The 19925-nt window shown below is 45.1% G+C and overlaps 1 protein-coding gene across 1 annotated transcript in view; it reads right to left on the bottom strand.

Annotated features, from left to right (window-relative positions):
• PLEKHB2 (pleckstrin homology domain containing B2) overlaps nucleotides 1–19925 on the bottom strand; it is a 158671-nt gene that overhangs the window by 117115 nt on the left and 21631 nt on the right. Inside the window, exon 2 of the mRNA XM_086942526.1 lies at nucleotides 2817–2862. Coding sequence (XP_086798652.1) covers nucleotides 2817–2853 — 37 coding nt within the window. The 5' untranslated portion in view covers nucleotides 2854–2862. The remainder of the gene's footprint in view (nucleotides 1–2816; nucleotides 2863–19925) is intronic.

Genomic DNA, 19925 nt, shown 5'->3' with positions numbered 1-19925 from the left:
CTGTCTGGGTTGAACCAAGTATAGGATTGTTGAAAGTTTTAACAGAGAATCATGGTCTTATCCACAGTGCTAACCCTGTTCTTTTAGAAGAGTTGTAGGTGGCAAGTAAAAGAAGCCTCAATCATATGTTGGGATGTCTGTGTGGGAATGGAACATAGGCAAGTGGCTGTGTTGGGAGTTTGAAATTGGCAACGTTTTGAGACTAGATGATTGCTTTTTACTTAGCATGGTCTTTAGTGTAGGGTAGTAAGCTCTCAAAAAGGCCTTCTGTGACACTTTCGATAGTCTTCTATGCTAGATGGAACCAGCCGGCCCGCTTGAGTCACCATTTTACAATGGTCAGTAAAGCGGTGAAAGATGTGTCCCATTGCTCTCTGCGTATGAAAGGGGTAAATGTTTATAGGGATCCTCTTACACCCTTTGCAGAAGCTCGGTGTGAGGTAATGTGAGTATTTTTCAAAACCACCTCCTACTTGGTGCAAACATGCAGGTAATTATAAACACAACAACTGCTAAACTCATCATCTTACCGGTTCATAGGCACAGGGTCTCTGGTAAGATTACGGCCTCACTGAACTGATGGGTTACCTGTGTGTGTCTTTGCACAGTTTTACCCCTTTCCCATCATGTTGGCACAACGCTTTCTAAGTTGCAACACAGGTTTTAAATTGCTTGCTAGTCAATGGTTTTTAACAGCTGCATATTTTTGTTCATGTGACCTTTTTGGTATTTCAACGTTCTCCACTCATTTTCCTTCACAATTCCACACCAGGATTTGCTTTCTTTTTACCCCTTTTCTAATTTGGACATAGCACAAATGTTTATGTGTTGCACTTTAAATACCAAGACTCCTGGGACCATATTCTGTGCAGTGCCCCGGGGCCGAACGGCATGTGCATGTTTTTTGCTTTTCCAGGGCACTGTAGTATTGCAGAAGGGGCTTCAGCCACTTGAATGACCATTTCTATAGTATAGATAGAGCCAGACCACATACAGGGCCAGCGCTATTTCAAGATGGGTTTTCTGCATTCGCATGGGGGCACAGTTCTATACAAATGAGGGACACACTTTGTTTCTGAACCTGCAGCATACTTTGTCCTTACAAAGAGGGTGTACTGTCCCTGTTTGCGCCATGTAAAGGTTTCTTTCAATATGGGTACTGTAATTTATTAACATAAATTAATAAATTATTGTTAATAAATTACAGTACCTATTTTGAAAGAAATTTTTGATGTTCTTCTTTGCTTCTTGAAAGTGTCTGAATAATTACTGTTGGTTTGTTGACACAACACTATTTCTCTTACGGGGTCCCCTTTACATGTACCAGATATCGCCCAGGTCCCTGTGACTGCTTGGGTTCTACCCCCCTTTTTGTAATGCCCTGTTTGCGCCATGGCGCAACTTCAAATATGTGCACTGGGCGCAAACATAGACAGTGTGCCCAGATACTGATAATGAGCTGCCCTTAGCGCAGATGTGATATGCGGATGCCCTGAGACAGCACATTAGTGAAAGACAGAGCAGATGCTTGAAGCGGCTACTCCGTCTTCCACTGTGCAGTGAGCCCCTGCTTGCACTTCAGAGGGGGGAGGAAGGGCTTACATCGCCCTACAGGCGGGCGAAGTGAGTGACTACACCGACCTGCAAAAGGATGTCTAGGGGTCCATGGGACTGCCATTCTACCTTCTAGGGGGGCTGTCTCTCAGGGGACGCACTGACTGGGCACCACCGTTTTGTGGTAGACAGTCAGTGCACCTCCTAACGGCCTCTTTGCCTCTGATCCCCCATCCATAATATGTCACAGGTCATCAGCTACGGCGCTCGTATGCTGATGACGAGCTGAGCTCGTCATGTAACGCTGCTTTTTGAAAATTGCCGCACACAGCGGGAAAAGCCGCCGCAGCGATGCGGTTAAGAGAGTGCCGGTCCCATGTGTCGGCTGGTGCCATCTATATTATAGCCCTTCTATAATATTACAGTGCCTCTGGAAGAAAAAATAGGAACACATGTACCGGGCACTGTACATAATATGGCCCCAGGAGTGTTGGTGTCTGTAATCTTTGGTATCGTACTACAGGAAGAGACTTCGAAACACATCCCATTGAGATTTCCTTTCACTGAGATATTTCTCACAAAAAGTGTGTCATTTCGAACCCTGGGTTCGAAGAATCTAACCGCTGGCAGCAACAAAGTCAAGCAGGTGGCATTATATATCTTTGCTTTTCTTTTATTTCTGTAACTTGCTTTTGCCTACAGAAGTTTATCTAACTGCACCAATGAAACAATACCTACATTTTCATATATCAAACTCTGCAACAGAAAAGGGGCACTTAAAAACCTTTCTAATTATGTTCCCACATAGGCAAGTACTAAAGTGTTCTAAAGGAGACATTATTGTAGAGCAAGACACGCTTCAGGTATGTCACTCTGGCTTTTTGTTAAAAATAATAATAATGATAAAAAGGAAACACTGCTGCCTTTTGCATGCATAAAAGGATATAGTTGCAACAAGGACTTTCATAAGATGCTGTCAGCAGGGCAATATTATCACACTGCTGACCTACTAGCCCATTCAGTTACCAAAGTATGAACACCATACTGTATGTTATAGAGACCATCACACATTATTGGTTTTTCACCCCTAAAACTTGCCCCCAAGCTTAATCCAGCAGACCAGAAGACGAGAACACTGGGCCATACGTACTTTCACCACAACAAACCAAAAGCCCAACATGTTGAAGATACTCCCACCTGGCTCCCTGGAGAAGAAACAGCCATTTTGAATATAAAGAGTCATCTGAAAAGAGATCACTCACTTTGGCGCAGCAGCCAGCCACTCTTCAGAAACGCCATCCTTGACCCCTAGGAATGTAGAATAAGCACAAAGTTAGCTTGGCAGATTTTGTATGTACAATGGAGATGCTTATTTTTTTTGCTTTTACAACACACACAAATGGTCAACTGTACCATGCATGGGAAACAGGAGGAATGTGCCTTTCATCACAAATAGCAGGTAATTGTTTTTCAGACATCTGCCAGAACAGCTCAGTGCGCAGGTATTCCCTAATGTTTTTTTGAGGGGCAGGAAAATGCAATTGGGTTTCCATCTAAAGCACACTGATAGCACTGCTACCAAGATGGCAAACACTGCCACTGGACATTCCAAAACACATTAAACGTCAACACCACCAAACACTCAACACCAATTTGGGGATCTTATAATTCATAGGGGTGCTCTGCTGGCCATTAACGGAGTATCAGCCTGACATTTTTTTTAACACTTTCGAAATAAGTTAAAGCTATCTTAAAGGGCGTATGTGGTCCATTCCAAAGGACTGCTTTCTAGGGCCTCCATTAAATGTCGACCAATAATCCGAATGGGGCCAACAGTTGGAGTTACTCGCCCCATCGAGATTACAAGTCCCATGGGAACCCTGTAGTGGTTTTCACCGGGACACTATATTCTTCAGGCAAAGTGTTCCAGTGAAATACTAAGCAAAACATGTAGGAATCAGAGTATAAACACATATTACTGCATTTTGTTTACCAAAAACTTGTAAGGGAAACTGTAGTGTTCTCGCTGGTACTGATGACAGGACACGGCAAGTATAAACTGTTTGTCGATCATTGTGTTGATTATTGGGGGTACAGCGAGCCATATCTGCTCTCACACCAAGCGAGAGCCGCCAACTGTCAAACCTGGAACCCCCACGCACGAGAGCACACATTGCGCTATATAAAACTTTATAAATAAATAAATAAAATAAACAGCAGCGTGTGGGGGTTATAAGAAGAATAATGAAAAAGCATTGCTAAGCACAACATATTACCTCTTTTTTTAAAAAAACAAGAAAGAGAGAACACTAAAGAAAAAGGGAAAAAACAACCCCCCTCCCCAAGTGAAAAACTTTAAAAAAGGTACGCAAAAGGTACACAAGGTACAAAATAACAATTGCATAGAAAGTACAAAATTACACTGTAGAGATATGAGGAGTACAAAAATTGCATTATAGGTAATTATCTCAGTTTCCACCTGCGCCTTACACAGCACGACCTACTAGGTACCCCACTAGAACCATTTTCACTGGAAGAGGGAGGAAATGCCTCACCATCACACCTGGCACGGTTTGAGGGTTCTGAGGGTTCAGTGACCCGATTAGTTGCTCCAGCCACCTTCCCCACTTTGCTGGTATTCCACCAATGCCCGCCACATACCATGACAGCACCACCATACACCTTCTCAACACACACAGGATCACCAAATGCTGAACCAACTTTTTTTTAACAAAATTTTACTTCTTGACGTGAACCATGTCACCAGGGAAAAATGCAACAGGTTTTTCTGAATTTTTGTGACCATACCTAATACACATTTTTTCCTGTGCTGCTTCGACCCTGGATTCCAACTCACTTTTGACCACCCAGCATGACACTTTGTCATAAACAGTTCTTAAAAGCTAAGCAGGGTATAAGGCAGACGTGGGCATCTGACCTCGAAGAGAAACGAAAGGCGCTATCTTAGTGAGGGAGTGAGGTGTAGTGCGGTAAAACCACAACATGGATCTGACAGCAGCCTCCACATCGTATCCATTGAGCTTTGCCCACTTAAAGCACTCCACCACAAACAACCCTGTTCATCCTCTCGACCAATCCATTCGTCTGAGGATGAACAACTGAGCTTCTCAAATGCTTTACACCAGATTCACGTAGAAACACTCCCATGTCTTGATTACCAAACTGCACTCCATTGTCGGAAACAAGCGCTTCTGGGAAACCTTCTCTCATAAAATTTTCTTTTAAGAAATGTATGGCACTATTAGCAATGGAAGAAGCACAGAAAAGGACTTCCAGCCACTTGCTGTGAAAATCCATTAAGACAAACGCAAAGCATATGTGATGAGGAAGAAAATTAAAGGGACCCACCAAATCAATATCCACCTTAAGCCAAGGTTTTTCTGGAAATGGAATAGGCTGTAAGGGTGGTGTGGTATCCCTTCTCAGCAATGCAACAAACAACACACTCTTTGACTTTGGACTCAATGTCTCTATCCTTTGAAGGCCACCAATAGTGCAACCTGACACGTCTCTTTGTCATTGTGGCCCCTAAGTGTCCATCATGAGCACAATCAACCAGTTTGACATGGACACTAAAGGAGGAATACACCTATCATCAGAGGCGCAACTAGAGCCAAATTTCGGGGGGGCTAAGAAAAAATTTCGGGGTGGGCTGAACCTTTAATCAGTAGGCAGAGTGGAGCTGCAGGGGCTCTTAGAAGGGGTGAAAGAACTGCAAGGTCTAATTAACATTCTAATGGTCTTTTAAAGACCTGTAAAACGTTCGGGTGCGGCTCTGTGTGTGCCCGGGATCTGTCTCATCCCGGCTGCCACACACGACAGGGGGGGCTGAAGCCCGGTGGGTCCAATGGGTGTTGCGCGCCTGCTTACCATCTCTCATAATAATACCATCTTCTATGGGCAACTCCTCAGCAATTTTGCAGAACGCTTGAAGATCAGAAGATAAACATCTCTCCCTGGGCCATCCATTCACAATAAGTTCTTTAACTTTGCCCAAAACTAGGTCCTCAGAAATTGCCTTATTCCACTCACTCTCACTACATGCTTTATTTTCCACAGCATCTACAGAAGCAATGAAACAATCCTCCTTGTCCTCTTCGACATCAAGTACATCATCATCATTAATGGGAAGTCTGGACAACACATCAGCTCCGACATTTTCCTTACCCGGAATGTGCTTGACCACAAAATCATATTGCAGCAATTTAGTAGTGAGACATACAATACGTAGTGTGGCATACTTATGTTGCTCACCCCCCAGGATGTATACAAGGGGCTTATGGTCAGTTTGAACGACGAACTTCCTGCCCCAAATATAAGTCTTGAACTATTCACACGCCCAATAACACGCCAGTCGCTCCTTCTCAATCACTGAGTAGTTCAATTCAGGATCTCACAGCACTCTGGAAGCATAACTGACAGTGACTTCACTTCCTCCCAAGTGTTGAGTCAAAACAGAGCCTTACCCATAGTTGCTTCCACCAACAGTTATGGTGCAAGGAACACCCGGGTCATATGCCCTGAGAGTTTTAGCATTGACCATCCATGACTTGACCAAGTCAAACGTCTCTTGACAAGTTTCATTCCACTGAAAAGTAACATTAGCCCTTAGCATATTGGAAGGAGCCTTCATTTTATTTGCATAGTCTGGAATGAAAACTCACACAACCAAAACAGGAACGTAATTAATCCTTGTTCTTAGGACAAGGAAGCTCCACAACTGCCTTCACAAGACCAGGCCTAGGACTGACACCTTTAGCAGAGACCAAATGCTCCAAGAATTTAATTTCTTTCTTCCAAAATTCACACTTATTTTTTAATAACAATCCCCTTTTCCTCGAAAATGCGAAGTACAGTCTTCAAAGTATTCTCATGTTCCTCCAAATGTTTAGTGAAAATAAGATCATCTTGAAACATGACAACACCCTTTACATCATTGAGGATCGTTTGCAATATTCTTTGAAAGACCGAAGCTGCGTAAGCAAGCCGAAAGGCATTGAACAGAACTGAAATTAACAAAGAGGGGAATTGAAAGCTGTGTAGTGGCGAGACTCATCATCTAACAGAACATGGTGGTAAGCTGAGGCAAGGTCGATCTTGGAGAACCACTCTGCAAACCTCAATTCCTCCAACAAATCATCAATTTTAGGAAGAGGATGCGAATCAACCCACATTTCTTTATTCAAACTCCTAAGGTCAATGCATAAGCGTATTTCGCAACTCCATTTGCGGCCAACCACCAAAGAGCTCAACCACAAACTTGACTCAATGGGTTCAATGACCCCACAACTGTGTAACCTGTCTAATTCCTTCTTGAGATCTGACCTAAGGCTAAACGGCACAGACCTAACCTAATGCTTCATCGGGATAGCGTCTTTCTTGACTTTGATTTTGTGCTTGAAACCAACAATCTTACCAAGATCGTTGGAAAACACTTTGGGAAACTCATGTTCTAAACAATTGGGATTGTCTTTGATGACCAGAACTTGTTCGCTGGTGCCAGGTCTTATTACCATGCCAAAAAGTCCTTGATGGTACCACCCAAGAATATTTAAACCACGAACAGCCATATAAATATTTCCCTGCATTTTGCGCCCCCTGAGTTCAAGCACATCTTCAATGGAACCCTCTAAATCAATTTGCATCCCTCATAAGAAACTGGTGCCCCGGCAGGTGGAAAGAGGGGCCAGTCTCCCCAAGATTTCTTAAACAAATCACATGTCTTCATAGGTATACGTGCTCCAGAAATCACAAGCAATTTCAGGCACACACCGCCCACCAATACATCGACATAAGGGCCCACACAATCAGCCGGATCACCAGTAACAATACCATCATCAGTGACGGCTACAATCATATCTTGATAAGCAGAATTGAATAGAAGATGGCGGCACTCGGGGTATGCAATGTTCATCAAATGAATCAAGTAAACCAATGGTAAGTATTTTTGGGTGCCAGGAAATGGTCCCTTCCGGCCGGTAGGAACTAAAATTTGAACAACAGGCAAAGGAGTGCAAGGGGGGCTTGCACTGTTTCCAGGGGCACTCCGATTGGAGAAAAACTCCTAAATCAAAATTTCATCAGTAAATTTCATATAGTTCAAAACGAGTGTAGTCGTGGTAATATGGTCGACTTTGGTTTATTTTCTGCACTTCTTTTCTTTTTCTTTTTTCCCCAGTCGTTAATTTAGACACGCATGTTTTCATTTTACCCACATAGAACGTTCTATTTAACCCATGGTTGTGAGTTCTCCTTCCTGACATCGATCCATTTAATTGCAGATTCTTTGCTATCCCCTGACGAAGGGCCCCGCCCGAAATGCATAGGGATGATGCATAGATCTATGGATGTTATTTAATCGTTTTCCTTAACGCCTTGTTTCACAAAGGAGTCACTATGAAGATGTAATATGTGACCCACCAAATAAACGACCTTTCAAAAAAGATTACCACGACTACACTCGTTTTGAACTATATGAAATTTACTGATGAAATTTTGATTTAGGAGTTTTTCTCCAATCGGAGTGCCCCTGGAAACAGTGCAAGCCCCCCTTGCACTCCTTTGCCTGTTGTACAATCATATCTTGTAAATTCTGAACAAGTTCACGCTCACACATGGATTAATCTTCCATAATGCAAATGACCTTATTGGATTTACTCATATTCGACTGACACACTTTCGCAAAATGTCCTGTTGTCCTTCCCATGTGGTGCGTAACTACACCTCAAACAAATATTTGTTCTTTTGAAAAAAACTTTTCATTAGACTTATTGTCTTTACGTGGGGTGCTGTTAGAAGCATTAGACGACGTGACAGCATTTACAGTCTCCTTTGGGGTGCAATTTACGTTAAGCTCTTTGATAGATTATTGTGCCAATTCCACACTTTTTGCCACCTTTATAACTTCTTCAAGGCCAGGATTACCCATTGCAAGCAATTTTTGCTGGATTTGCTTATCTCAACAATGTGCAATAAACTGGTCCCTAACTAACTGGTCATGGAATTCTCAAAAAAAACGGCATTCAGCACAAAGTTTACGTAAAGCACATATATGTGTCCACATTCTCACCTTGGGATCATGCACGCTTACAGAATGTGTGACTTAATACAACTAAACTAGGTTGCACATCAAATTTGATCACAAGTTTCTTAATAGCTTCTTGATATTCATCCTCAACTTCACCCTAGGCCAACACCAAGTCAGGAAGATGATTGAAGACTTCTCTACCCTCAAAACCTAAAGAATGAAGGAGAAGACCCTTATTCCTTTCAGCTCTGAAACGTGAAGCCCCTTTGGCCTCTAAATACGCTTCGAAAGCGTCAAACCACTGTCTCCATTGAATATGTGGGTTACCTGGGCTTTATACCATGCATTGGAAATGCAATAGGTCTCGCATTAGAAAATTTGAAGCTATTGGTCTTGTAAATCTAATCATTTTTTAAGTTATGTTTATGTTTTAATAATAGCAAATGTATTAATTTTATTATTGTAAATGCCAATATTTATAGAATTTGCAAATGTGACACCTATAGCATTATTTAACATTTTTTTGTGTCATTTGTAATAAAGCTTGAAACATTGAGCGAACATATTTGAACAAGTGATGCTGTGGTGGTGCTGAGTGATGCTGTGGTTGCGCCGAGTGATGCTGTGGTTGCACTGAGTGATGCTGAGGTTGCGCTGAGTGATGCTGAGGTTGCGCTGAGCGATGCTGTGGTTGTGCTGAGTGATGCTGTGGTTGTGCTGAGTGATGCTGTGGTTGTGCTGAGTGATGCTGTGGTTGCGCTGAGTGATGCTGTGGTTGCGCTGAGTGATGCTGTGGTTGCGCTGAGTGACGCTGTGATTGTGCTGAGTGATGCTGTGGTTGCGCTGAGTGATCCTGTGGTGGTGCTGAGTGGTGCTGTGGTGGTGTTGAGTGGTGCTGTGGTGGTGCTGGGTGGTGCTGTGGTGGTGCGGAGTGATAATGTGGTGGTATGTGACATAGACCTGCATATCTGCACAGAGGGCGGAGAGCGCGATGAAGAACATGTTGTCACGTCAGAAACCTGTATTGCGTGCAGTGGCTGAAACATTATTATACCTGCCTTAACACGGACATGTTGCTGCGGAAAAACAAGCACACGGTCAGTGTTTCCGTTGAAGAACTGGTTTTAAAATGTAGAAACAAACAAGTCTTATTCAGTGATGTACAAAAGAGAAGGAACGTCGCTTCACTGTCGTGTGTTCCGTGGTCTGTCTCTTGTGGAAGAAGCCTTAGCGCCCGCGGCCGACTCTTGTAACAACAGCTGAGACATACACCGGGGAAGGCCCTGTCAGCTGGAGGAGGCAAAGGGAGGAGGGACAGCTGGAAGACAAAGAACTGAGCGCTAGAAGAACGGGAACAGACACGAAACATGCCAGTGGGGAACAGAAAGTAGGCAAAACTAAAGAACAAAACCTAGCAAGAAAAACAAAGCGAAATCTGAAGGAAGGAAACGAAGAGCATCCTGGAAGAATGAAAAGATCAGCGAAAATGGGAAGCAAACGAAGAAAGGCTTTGAAGGAAAGGGGTGAGGTCTCAGGAAATAAAAAGAGGGCAAAAGAAACAAGGAGCGAGAAAGAAACAAAGAGAAGGGTAAGGAATTAAAAGTCGAAGAGGGAATAAAAGAAACAAGCCGGTACGTTAGAAGGGAAACAAGCTCTTGGCATTGCTGTGGGGAGAAGGGAGGAGAAATGCGACATGGCCTGGCGGCCGTGAAAAGTGCGAAATGAAAGCCTTTGATGCAGCAGGGGGTGGAGCGGATCCCTTTCAAGTGAAGCTGCTGGCGGCACCACGCTGGGGAAGCAACAGATGGCTGGCTTCCATGTGCACGCGCTTTTTAGGTCAATGCGCTTGCGCATTGAGCTTGCTTTTCACAGGCACAGCATCAAATCGCTGATGGTTAAGCTCTCGTTAAGCCCCAATATCTCTCGCAAGCTCAATGCGCACACGCATTGACAGGCTCGACCTAAAAATGGTGGTGGAGGATTAACTGTCTGCATGTTCTTAGAAGCATGAGACTACGCACACAAAGCACTTTACGAACTTGGACCCGAATGCCTCAACTCACGTCTTTCCTTCTACACCCCCTCCCGCCAGCTACGATCCTCCAACCAAGCCCTTGTAACTGTACCTCGCATCAACAAAACCACCATGGGAGGCAGATCCTTCTCCTACCTGGCAGCTAAAACCTGGAACTCACTTCCCACTCACCTTCGCCTCACTCAGAAGCACCTAACATTCAGAAAGCAACTTAAAACCTGGATATTCGACAAGTAATTCCCCACCCTTCTTCAAGCGCCTTGAGACCCTCTGGGTATGTAGCGCGCTATATAAATCACTTGACTTGACTTGACTTGACAACAACAACTTCACATACGTGGTATGAACATTAAAAAAAACAAGACGTTTGTGAAATATGCTTGAATGACACCCCAAACAAATGAAAGATTGTAAGCACATTCCTAAAAACAGAAAGAACACTATTTTTCAGCAATGTAGATGTCACACAAGTAGTGCCCCAAACGGAAAAAACAAATGACAAACAAATGTATCAGTATGCAAGCTTAATACAATAATGTGTGTAACATTTTTCACCAACTTGCCCCCAAAAACTCTTTAAATTCAAAAGTGAAAGAGTACATAAAACGAACGTAGTCTTTGGTGCACCTATCACTGAACAATTGCTTTGACACGCAAGATTCTACAAAGGTGTGCGCGTCACCGTAGAAGAAGAAAATGACCTCACCACAGCACTGTAGACAGAAAGTACTTTGGCTGTTGACAGCTTCCCTGAAGTTGACGCGATGGCAAAAGACTGTGAAGTTCATCAGTCACAAAGCCCAAATGCGTGATAACCAGGAAGCCAAAACCATTTTTTTGCGAGTGTTTAAAAGCTTAGCTTAGCAACCAATGCGCATTAAAAGTTGAATACCGTCCAACCGCAGTCACAGATTCAAATGCTCCAAGTTGATGCCTTTAATCCATCCATTAACGAACAAAGGCATTTGCAGAGGTCCCACCAGCATCCAGACACGTGCTATGCAGCTTCATGCGCAGAAATTCTCTCCACGCCAATTCACCTCGGTTGCTGGCTCACCTCCTCAAACTGTTTGAAACACCCTAAGCGCATGGAAAGTTCTATATCAATAGGATGCGAAACTTCAGCGCTATCCTGACGAGCACAGAGCCGATTTAGTTTCTCCGCCAACAGAGATGTACCAATAATCGTTGGGGTGCTTCACCCAGTTGTCGCCAAAACAATGTAGTGTCAACGCTGGTACTGATGACAGGACACTGTAAATATAAACTGTTTGTCGTTTACTGTGGGTACAGCGAGCCACCGCTGCTCTCACACCAAGCGAGAGCCGCCAACTGTCAAACCTGGAATCCCCCACGCGCGAGCGAGAGCACACAACAGCAGCGCATGGGGGTTCTAACAAGAATAATGAAAAAGCATTGCTAAGCACTACAGAAACAGTCATCCTACACCCCCAAAAATACACTAGTGCATGTATTATCCATAACTGCAGGTGGGTGGGGGACTTACCAGGCTGTTTCTGGCTCATGAAGGGCCCCACAATGGTGACCACAAACGTATGAAGCGGTTTCAAAACTCCATTATAGATAAATGCCATATTGTACTAAAGGGTAGTTGGCGGGCTGAGAAAGGGATATTTTGTTTAGAATCACACAGTGGGGTACAGAGTAAGCACAGGGAGTAAATTCGACTTCTGCCCAGGCTAGAAGGTATGGGTCGCTGCACAAGGCAATATTGGAAAATTTTCCTAAACTGATTTTTATTTTTACTCTACCCACTGTCAAGATACTCAAAGGGTATTATCCATATGCATGTGTAAACCTGGACAATATTGTGGAAGCTCACCTGCAAATCTCCTTCCTTGTTACTTGGCATTGCTTTCCCTAACAATCAATAGAGCATTGCATTTAAAAACTAAGAACATTTATTTCAGTACTTGAAACCTTTCAGTAACTTATCAAGAGAAAAGGAAAACAAGGTACAGTTTTAAAGCAAATGTTAATGGTTCATTCATAGTTGGTTAAAGTGGGTCTCAGAGTGGTGACAACTCGGATGCCCGCTCACTCTTGACTACCACTACAAACTGTTGACTACCACGCTTTCAAGCACACTTACTAAGGGCCTGGAGCAGCATCTAGCTGAAGGATCACTGCAAAAGGCAGGTCCTGCATCTGGATGGCCTGTATGCAAGAATCTTGCTTGGGAAAGAATTTGAGTTCTTCTTTGTGAAATTACGTTTTAGAAACATTCAAATAACGGTTCAGTAGTAAACCATGTTATATAACAAACAGAACGCAAAAGTAATTGCCAGTAGACAGCTAGTTTTCAATACCTATTCGTCCCTGCTTCAGATCCCCAGCACACACCGCATGCTTCAGAAATAAATCCACAATGAGGAACACGGCGACCTAGGAGCAAGTCTACTCAGCGCACAGCGCTTTTTTACGTGAGAGGGACTTCTGAGTGACATGCTCAGCACCTCTCCTATCTGGCATCACAAACTTCGGATGTTAGTCCGTTGGGTTATCTGCTCAACTTTCTCTCCATATCTATAGCTCCTGGGCTCCCTGCCCGAGTTTATTCATTCGGCAGACTCAGAAATGATGATACGTGCCATCATCCTACCCTAACATATAGGTTTTATGACACAACTCTTTGATACAGGAATTTCCACCATAAAGGGTGCCGTCTCTACTACCCTGTTTTCTGTTGAACTGGTTACGGGCCCTACCGGGTCGGAAGTATCACCGGCGGAGCGATCTTTTTCTCTTAGACACAGCCGATTGGAGCCCTGAGGATTCGCAGAAGCGATGAAACACGTGTCGGCTGGCTGCTTTCTTGTGAAAAGAAATTAAAGAACCCATATGAACTAATACTGTACAGGAGATCCCTGAATTTCTGCAGCATTATTTGCTACTTTGTCTATATTTATCTGTATACTTTGTTTTCGATATAAGATGTGTGTGCATAGGGTAGTTTTCCTTTGAACCTTTTGTTTAACCAGCTTGCTGGCTAACCTTCGAGTGGTTGTTAGGGTTTTTCCCCTCACCCAGTTGCACCACCAATATATAGCTTCCTAGATACAATCTCTTATGCGTTCTCCTTTGGCAGAGCGCCCAGTGCTTTTCTGACACTAAAAAACCTTACTGTGTTAGCTCATAGATGCAGAGAAGACCTGGCATCGTCACAGCACAATAAGAAATCCTTCTCAGTCCACCATACTGACTGTGTGGGAATAAAATATGGCAACCACCACACTTGTTGATAATTGGCCTGCAGCAAAATTGCAGCGCAAGGATATGTACAGTTTACATATTTAAGATGAAGTAAAACCCTTGATGAAATGTAAGCGTTCTTGGCTTTGCTCCACTCCCATACTAGTCTGTATAGCCCAAGAAAGTGAGCCATATGGCTGAGCAAGTGAAGATCATGGCTCCGTGGTCGAAGTCCGTAAGGTGGCAAAGGGTCTTATTTTGGAAGACAAATCTTTAAAATACACCAGACTAATTAATCAAAAAAATAAAATCAATCTCAGAGATGATTCACCTGTAAGACACTGCTATCCCTGTTCTTGGATCTTCCGTTCAACATTGTTTTGACACCAGCTTACAGATAAATCATGCTTTGATTGATAAAATTGCAATGATTCACAAGGAAATTAGAGATGGCTCAGCTGACATTCCTGAGAGATGCCAATTCAGGATTCACTACAATAGCAACAATTGTTTAGCTGAGCCTCTGCCCGATCCAAGCCTACATTTTATATAGATGACGTTTCTCATTCTTATTCAATTAACCCTTTACGTGACGGCTTTAATGGTCGATGCCCCCACAACCTCCCCAGTGCAACCATCAACCACTGGCCAACACTGGGGAGACATTAAAAGGATTCTCCGGTGCTTGCACAGGAGAATTCTTTTGAAAACAAACAGCTGGGGGTAAAGCGGAATTGCCTCAGCCCCCGCCTGTAGGAAAGTGAGTTTCTGTTGCAGTAACTTCTCCACTTATTGCCAGATTACTGATGCACTTTGACTTGATTTGCCCTGAGTCCCTGCTAATCAGGTTCCCAGGGCCTGTTTCTGAAAACAGTACCTTTGTAACCACAATTGGCACCTCTTTGGCCACATGTAAGTCCCTCGTAAAAGGTACCATGGTAACTGAAACACTCTGGCCAGGGGAGGGCTCTAAGGACTACAGCACATATTGTGCCACCCTTAGAGGTCCTGTACCTTAACACATGCACACTGCCATTGCAGGCTGCATGTTGTGGTGCAGAGAAAAGTGAAGAGTCGACATGGCACATATCCTTGTGTGCTATGCCAGCAACCCACTGCCTGAAGCCTAGGTAAGTCACCCCTCTAGCAGGGTACACTAGCCCTCAGGTAAGGGTACAGTGGCATAAGCCCTGTACACCTACAGTGTCTAAGTCCATTCGTAGACATTTTTTAAGTGTAGTAAAGCCATAAAGAGTAAATGGTCTGGGAGTTGGTCATTATGAACTCCACAGCCACCATGGCTTTACTAAAACCTGGGATGTTTGGTATCAAACTTCTCGGCACAGTAAACCCACACTTATGGCAGTATGGGATTTAATATAAAATGCACTCAGAGGGCATCTTAGAGATGCTCCCTGAATGACGACCAGCCCGGGTGTGGTTCCTGAATGGCTGTGCGCCGTTTCCCACCACCAGAGAGGTTCCTGGACCCCTGGGTAGCGAGCCTCCGCTCTCTGGGTCCAGAAACAAAGCCCATCCAGGGCAGAGGTGTCACACCTCCTCCACCAGGATGGGCTGGGTCGACGAAGGGGAAACTTCCAAGGCCTACTGTCTTTGGAAGCTGTCCCTGCCTCTTCCTGTCCCCAACAAGTGGCTCCCACCGGTTCAGCCCCCCACTTTAGGCGGGAGAACCAGCAGGAAAACCAAGTTAGGAAGAGAGGGGTGGCCAGCTTTGCCAACCCCACTGCTCAGGTGGGGGGGGAGGTGAAGCATACATCTCAGTCCCTTCCATCTTGAAGATGATGGGACCCAACCAACTAGTGAGAGGCTCATGTCCCCCTCCCACTGGAGGGTGGCATAATATGGGGTGTACCCACCGCAAAGAAGGGACCCATTGGTCCCTACCTGCACACCCCTTTTAACGTCCCTAAATGTAGTATTTAGGGGCAACCCCAAACCTTGCCTCCTCAGATTTAAGGAAGAAAGCAGAAGGACCAGAGAGCTGTGCTGACCCAGGACCGAAGAGGACACCTACTTCTTTGGCCCCAGCCCTTCCGACCTGTTCCGCCTTTAACTTGCCTACAGCGAGAACCCAGGTGAATCCAGCAGCCAGCAACCCCCAGAGCCCGAAGGACCTGCCCTGAACTCATCTAACACACTCTCCCTCCTATGATCACTGGATTTGCTCAAACCAAGACTCACTGACAGAATCCGAATCCAGGTGGCTCTGCGATTCTGCACCACTCTACACTCCATGCCAGCGGCCCGAGTTTGAGTGGTCCAACGCCATGAGGAGGTCTCCCCAGCGATCCCGACCTGGGATCTGGTGATCCCCGATCTCCCTCAAGTCTCAAGTCGACACCTGCAGCCTCAACCTGAAGGGTCCCCTGACCACAGCTGGTAAGATGGCCTGATGCCAAAAGACACCGCTGCACCCGACGCTCCGCGGCCCTGGGTGGCCCAACCGATGGTGTCCAGGCATCTCCCAAGAACCCAACTTACCTCTCCAGCTGGTGGTCCCCTTCAGGAAGTCTGCCTGCCCAAGCCTGCAGTATCTTTGCTGAACCAAAGGTGCTCATGGGAATCCACGGGGTCCCCGACATCTACTTGGCACACTGCACCCGGCCACCCCAGTGCTGCTGGTGGTGCAACTTGAGTGCCTACCTAGACCTTGAGGAACCTTGGTCCTAGCCCCAAAAACTCCCACTCGTAAGTCGTTTACATACCTGAGAAACCATTAAAACTTTTTTAACCATAGGAACTCATGTTACGATTTTTGTTCCTGAAAATGTTGTTGAGCTGAACTTTGTATGAGAGTAACTAAACTGCAAACCTTAAAAAGTCTTACTTACCTTGTATTGTGCGAGCCCCAGTGTAATATCTATGTACTGAGAAGGAGGGGTCCCAGCGTAAGTATCACAATGAACATACAATTTATAAAAGAATTTAGGGAGACAATGAATCAATCCGCATTGTTTTTATTCACAATGGGGATAGGTATATTGAATATAGTGTCAAATGATTACAAATTATAATCGGTTGTACGGTCCCCTAAGGGGAGAGGAGGAGGTGATTAGGTGAGGATAGTGCGGTAAGGGGAATTGTGACAGTAAAATCAACCAAGTATCAGAGATGCATTTGTATGTACGTTTCAATATACAAAATAAAAGACCATAGGTTCCATGCATCACTCAACAAATATCATACTTCACAGATTACATTTAATGTTGAGATATTGGCGTGAAACTGATAAACAAGGAGCTATTGTCGATGTTTCGACCCTCAATAGTTTGCAGGGATTAGTGGTGCCCTTGCTGTGGGGTCTTCATCAGGACAGGGTGCGAGGCAGGCAACCTATTCAATATATATTAAATATTAAAGGGATTGTTTAATGGTTGTTCAACTAATCGTGAGACACAACACGTTTTATTAATTGAAAATCATACGCACACAACAGAAAGAGCATTCCATTCTAGTTGATGCTCATCTTGTAACTAACGGACAGGAATAGCATCTCAGGAGAATTGTTCAATTCTTAAAAATGACGAAAGAAAAAAATTACAAAAGAATTCACTTAGTTGGTAAAGACCGGTAGGTCTGGAAGTGGAGGAATAGACATGTCGTTATTCACACCATTGAAGGGCTTGGCAGTGCATCACATAGCCCGTATAGGTAAATAAAAATGACTTACAATGAGGACGTTTTTTGAGCGGTGGAGGTCGAATCGGGCCCGGGGACGGTGGATATATCTGGAACAAGATATTTAGTTAAAATTGAAGGCCATGTGGGACTGTTATATTCTGCATCGCCGGTGGGATAACGAGGCTGACCCGAAAACTAAGTTGCAGTGGCACTTGGTCCGAGGGTATTTTGGTTGAGTAAAGGATCGCTCTGTGGTGTTTGTGGAGGAACGCGGAGAGCGTGTCTTAGATTTAGATTATGAAATTAATTACATTTACGGGATGTCTAGGGCCAGGTTAGCATGAAGGAATGACTCACAGTAAGCCTAATGGATCGGGCGTGTAGTACCGCTCGTGTTTGCAAATGGCGAACAGAGCTTCCTGGTTTTACCGTAACCAAGGGGACCGCGTCACGTGACCCTGGGCTGGGATATGGACATATGGAAAGACCATCAATAGTATACGATCTAAAAATGATAACTGGGGCATTAGATACGAATACGACAGGATTGAAATTAGTTAATTAAGGCATGGCTACATTTATAAAAATGTATAAAGTGTTGTTCCTGGCTGAACCGGGTATGTGTCATAAGGAACACTCAATTGCGTTTTAACTATACGGAGTAATGCCCAGCAAACAGAGTGCGTGTGAGCGCTCATATGACATTGAGAGCAGACCAATGACATTGTTAGCTAGAGTCAATGTCGGGGATGGCAATCGCTGTATTGGCTATTGGATAGTGAAAATCCCGTATGGAAATAGATTGGGACAGTGCATAGTGCATACATTAATAATCACAAATATGATCAAGGGAACCATATATATTCTTATGGCGTACCTGTCGCATGATGGTAAGGCCATTTCTTGCCACAGTAGAAAACATGATATAAGATTAATAATTGGACACAGAATGATAATAATGATAACACATAATCACTTTTCTGGAGGTATGCATATACGACTGATTGCTATACTGGCGAACCTCTCACAGTAGGGTATAGGTCAGTTCAGGTCAGCGACAAATAAGATCAAGGGAACCATATATATTCTTATGGCGTACCTGTCGCATGATGGTAAGGCCATTTCTTGCCATAGTGGAAAACATGACACATGATTAATAATTAGTCACAAAATGATACCAATGATAGCACATAGTCACTTATCTGGAGGTATGCATATACGACTGATTGCTAGCTACAATGGCGTACCTCTCACAGGAGGGTATAGGCCAGTTCAGGTCAGGGACATTGTGCCCGGAGGGTGTTGGGAGAGCTTATAACTTAAAGCTGAAGGGGGAAGCAAATGAGCTCGGGAGTGGTGCGCTCGCAGTAGGGCACTGAGAGGTGTAGTCAACTGCCGGAACATAGGAAGTATGCTATTTTGGCACTATTTTGAAAGTAGGAGGCGATCATTGTGCAGAGTGCTGGTCCTGTCTGCGTGCTCTTGACCTTTCGTCCGCCTGAGGCCAGGGGGACCAGGGGCAGTGCGGGGTCGGACGTGGTGCTTGAGGCCGCTAGAGGTGGACAGAATAGGGGGCGTTGGGGTGGTTTGTGCGAGTCGGGCATGGCAAAGAGCAAGTGCGGGGAGATGGCGATTTGGGCGGTACAGATAGAGGACTGGCATTGCTCATAAAGATTGCTGCGGGTCGGAAGGAATGGGGGGACGCGGGCCCAGTGGTTGGTGGATTTGGGAGTGTGCTGTGGGACGGTGGGGGCCTGCAGTGGGGGTTTGGCGCAACCTCCTCCTCGGTGGGGATCTGGATGGGTTTGGACCGGCAAAGCAGGGCACTGGCGTGCCAATGGCTGTTCGTTTTGAATTTTGGGGGGCTCATTTGTGTCCCGTTGGTTGATCTGGTTGCGGGGGCAGAATTGCAGGAGATGTGTGGGGAGTGGCGCATCCTGCGGTTGGACGACGGGCGTTGTGGTGCTTGTAACGGCTTTGGAGCATGGTTAGGCAGGCGAGTTAGCTCCAGAGGGTAGGTGCCGGCGGGTTGCGGTGAAGTGGTGGTGGGGGTACTGCTGTGGGAGCATCGGATTGGTAGTATTGAATTAGGGGGTTGGATGCAGGAAGGGGGGACCCGTGTTCAGAACTGCCGACACTGAAGCGGTCGAATAATGTTAGATCTTGGCGTGGCTCAACAACAGCCGGTGATCCTGGGCGGTGTAATTTGTTCTGGGGTAGCACACCGGGGGGGGGGCATAAAGGCACAAGGCACAGCGTTGGGGCGTCCCACGGGGAGTATGGGTGCCACCTGACGGACCGTTTAGCGGTGCCGCGAGCGGGGGAGGTGGAGGGGTCAGGGTGCAAATTTGGAAGGTTGGGGGAGGGTCGCATGGCAGGGGAGTAGGCGCAAGGGAGATGGGTACAGGGGAGGCCTGTAAAGGGGAGTGAGCG

Source organism: Lissotriton vulgaris, chromosome 11, assembly GCF_964263255.1.
Source record: "Lissotriton vulgaris chromosome 11, aLisVul1.2, whole genome shotgun sequence".
NCBI classification, from domain to species: Eukaryota; Metazoa; Chordata; class Amphibia; order Caudata; family Salamandridae; genus Lissotriton; species Lissotriton vulgaris.
The sequence above is the reverse complement of the archived record's forward strand: the minus strand, read 5'-3'. Positions and strand labels throughout refer to the sequence as shown.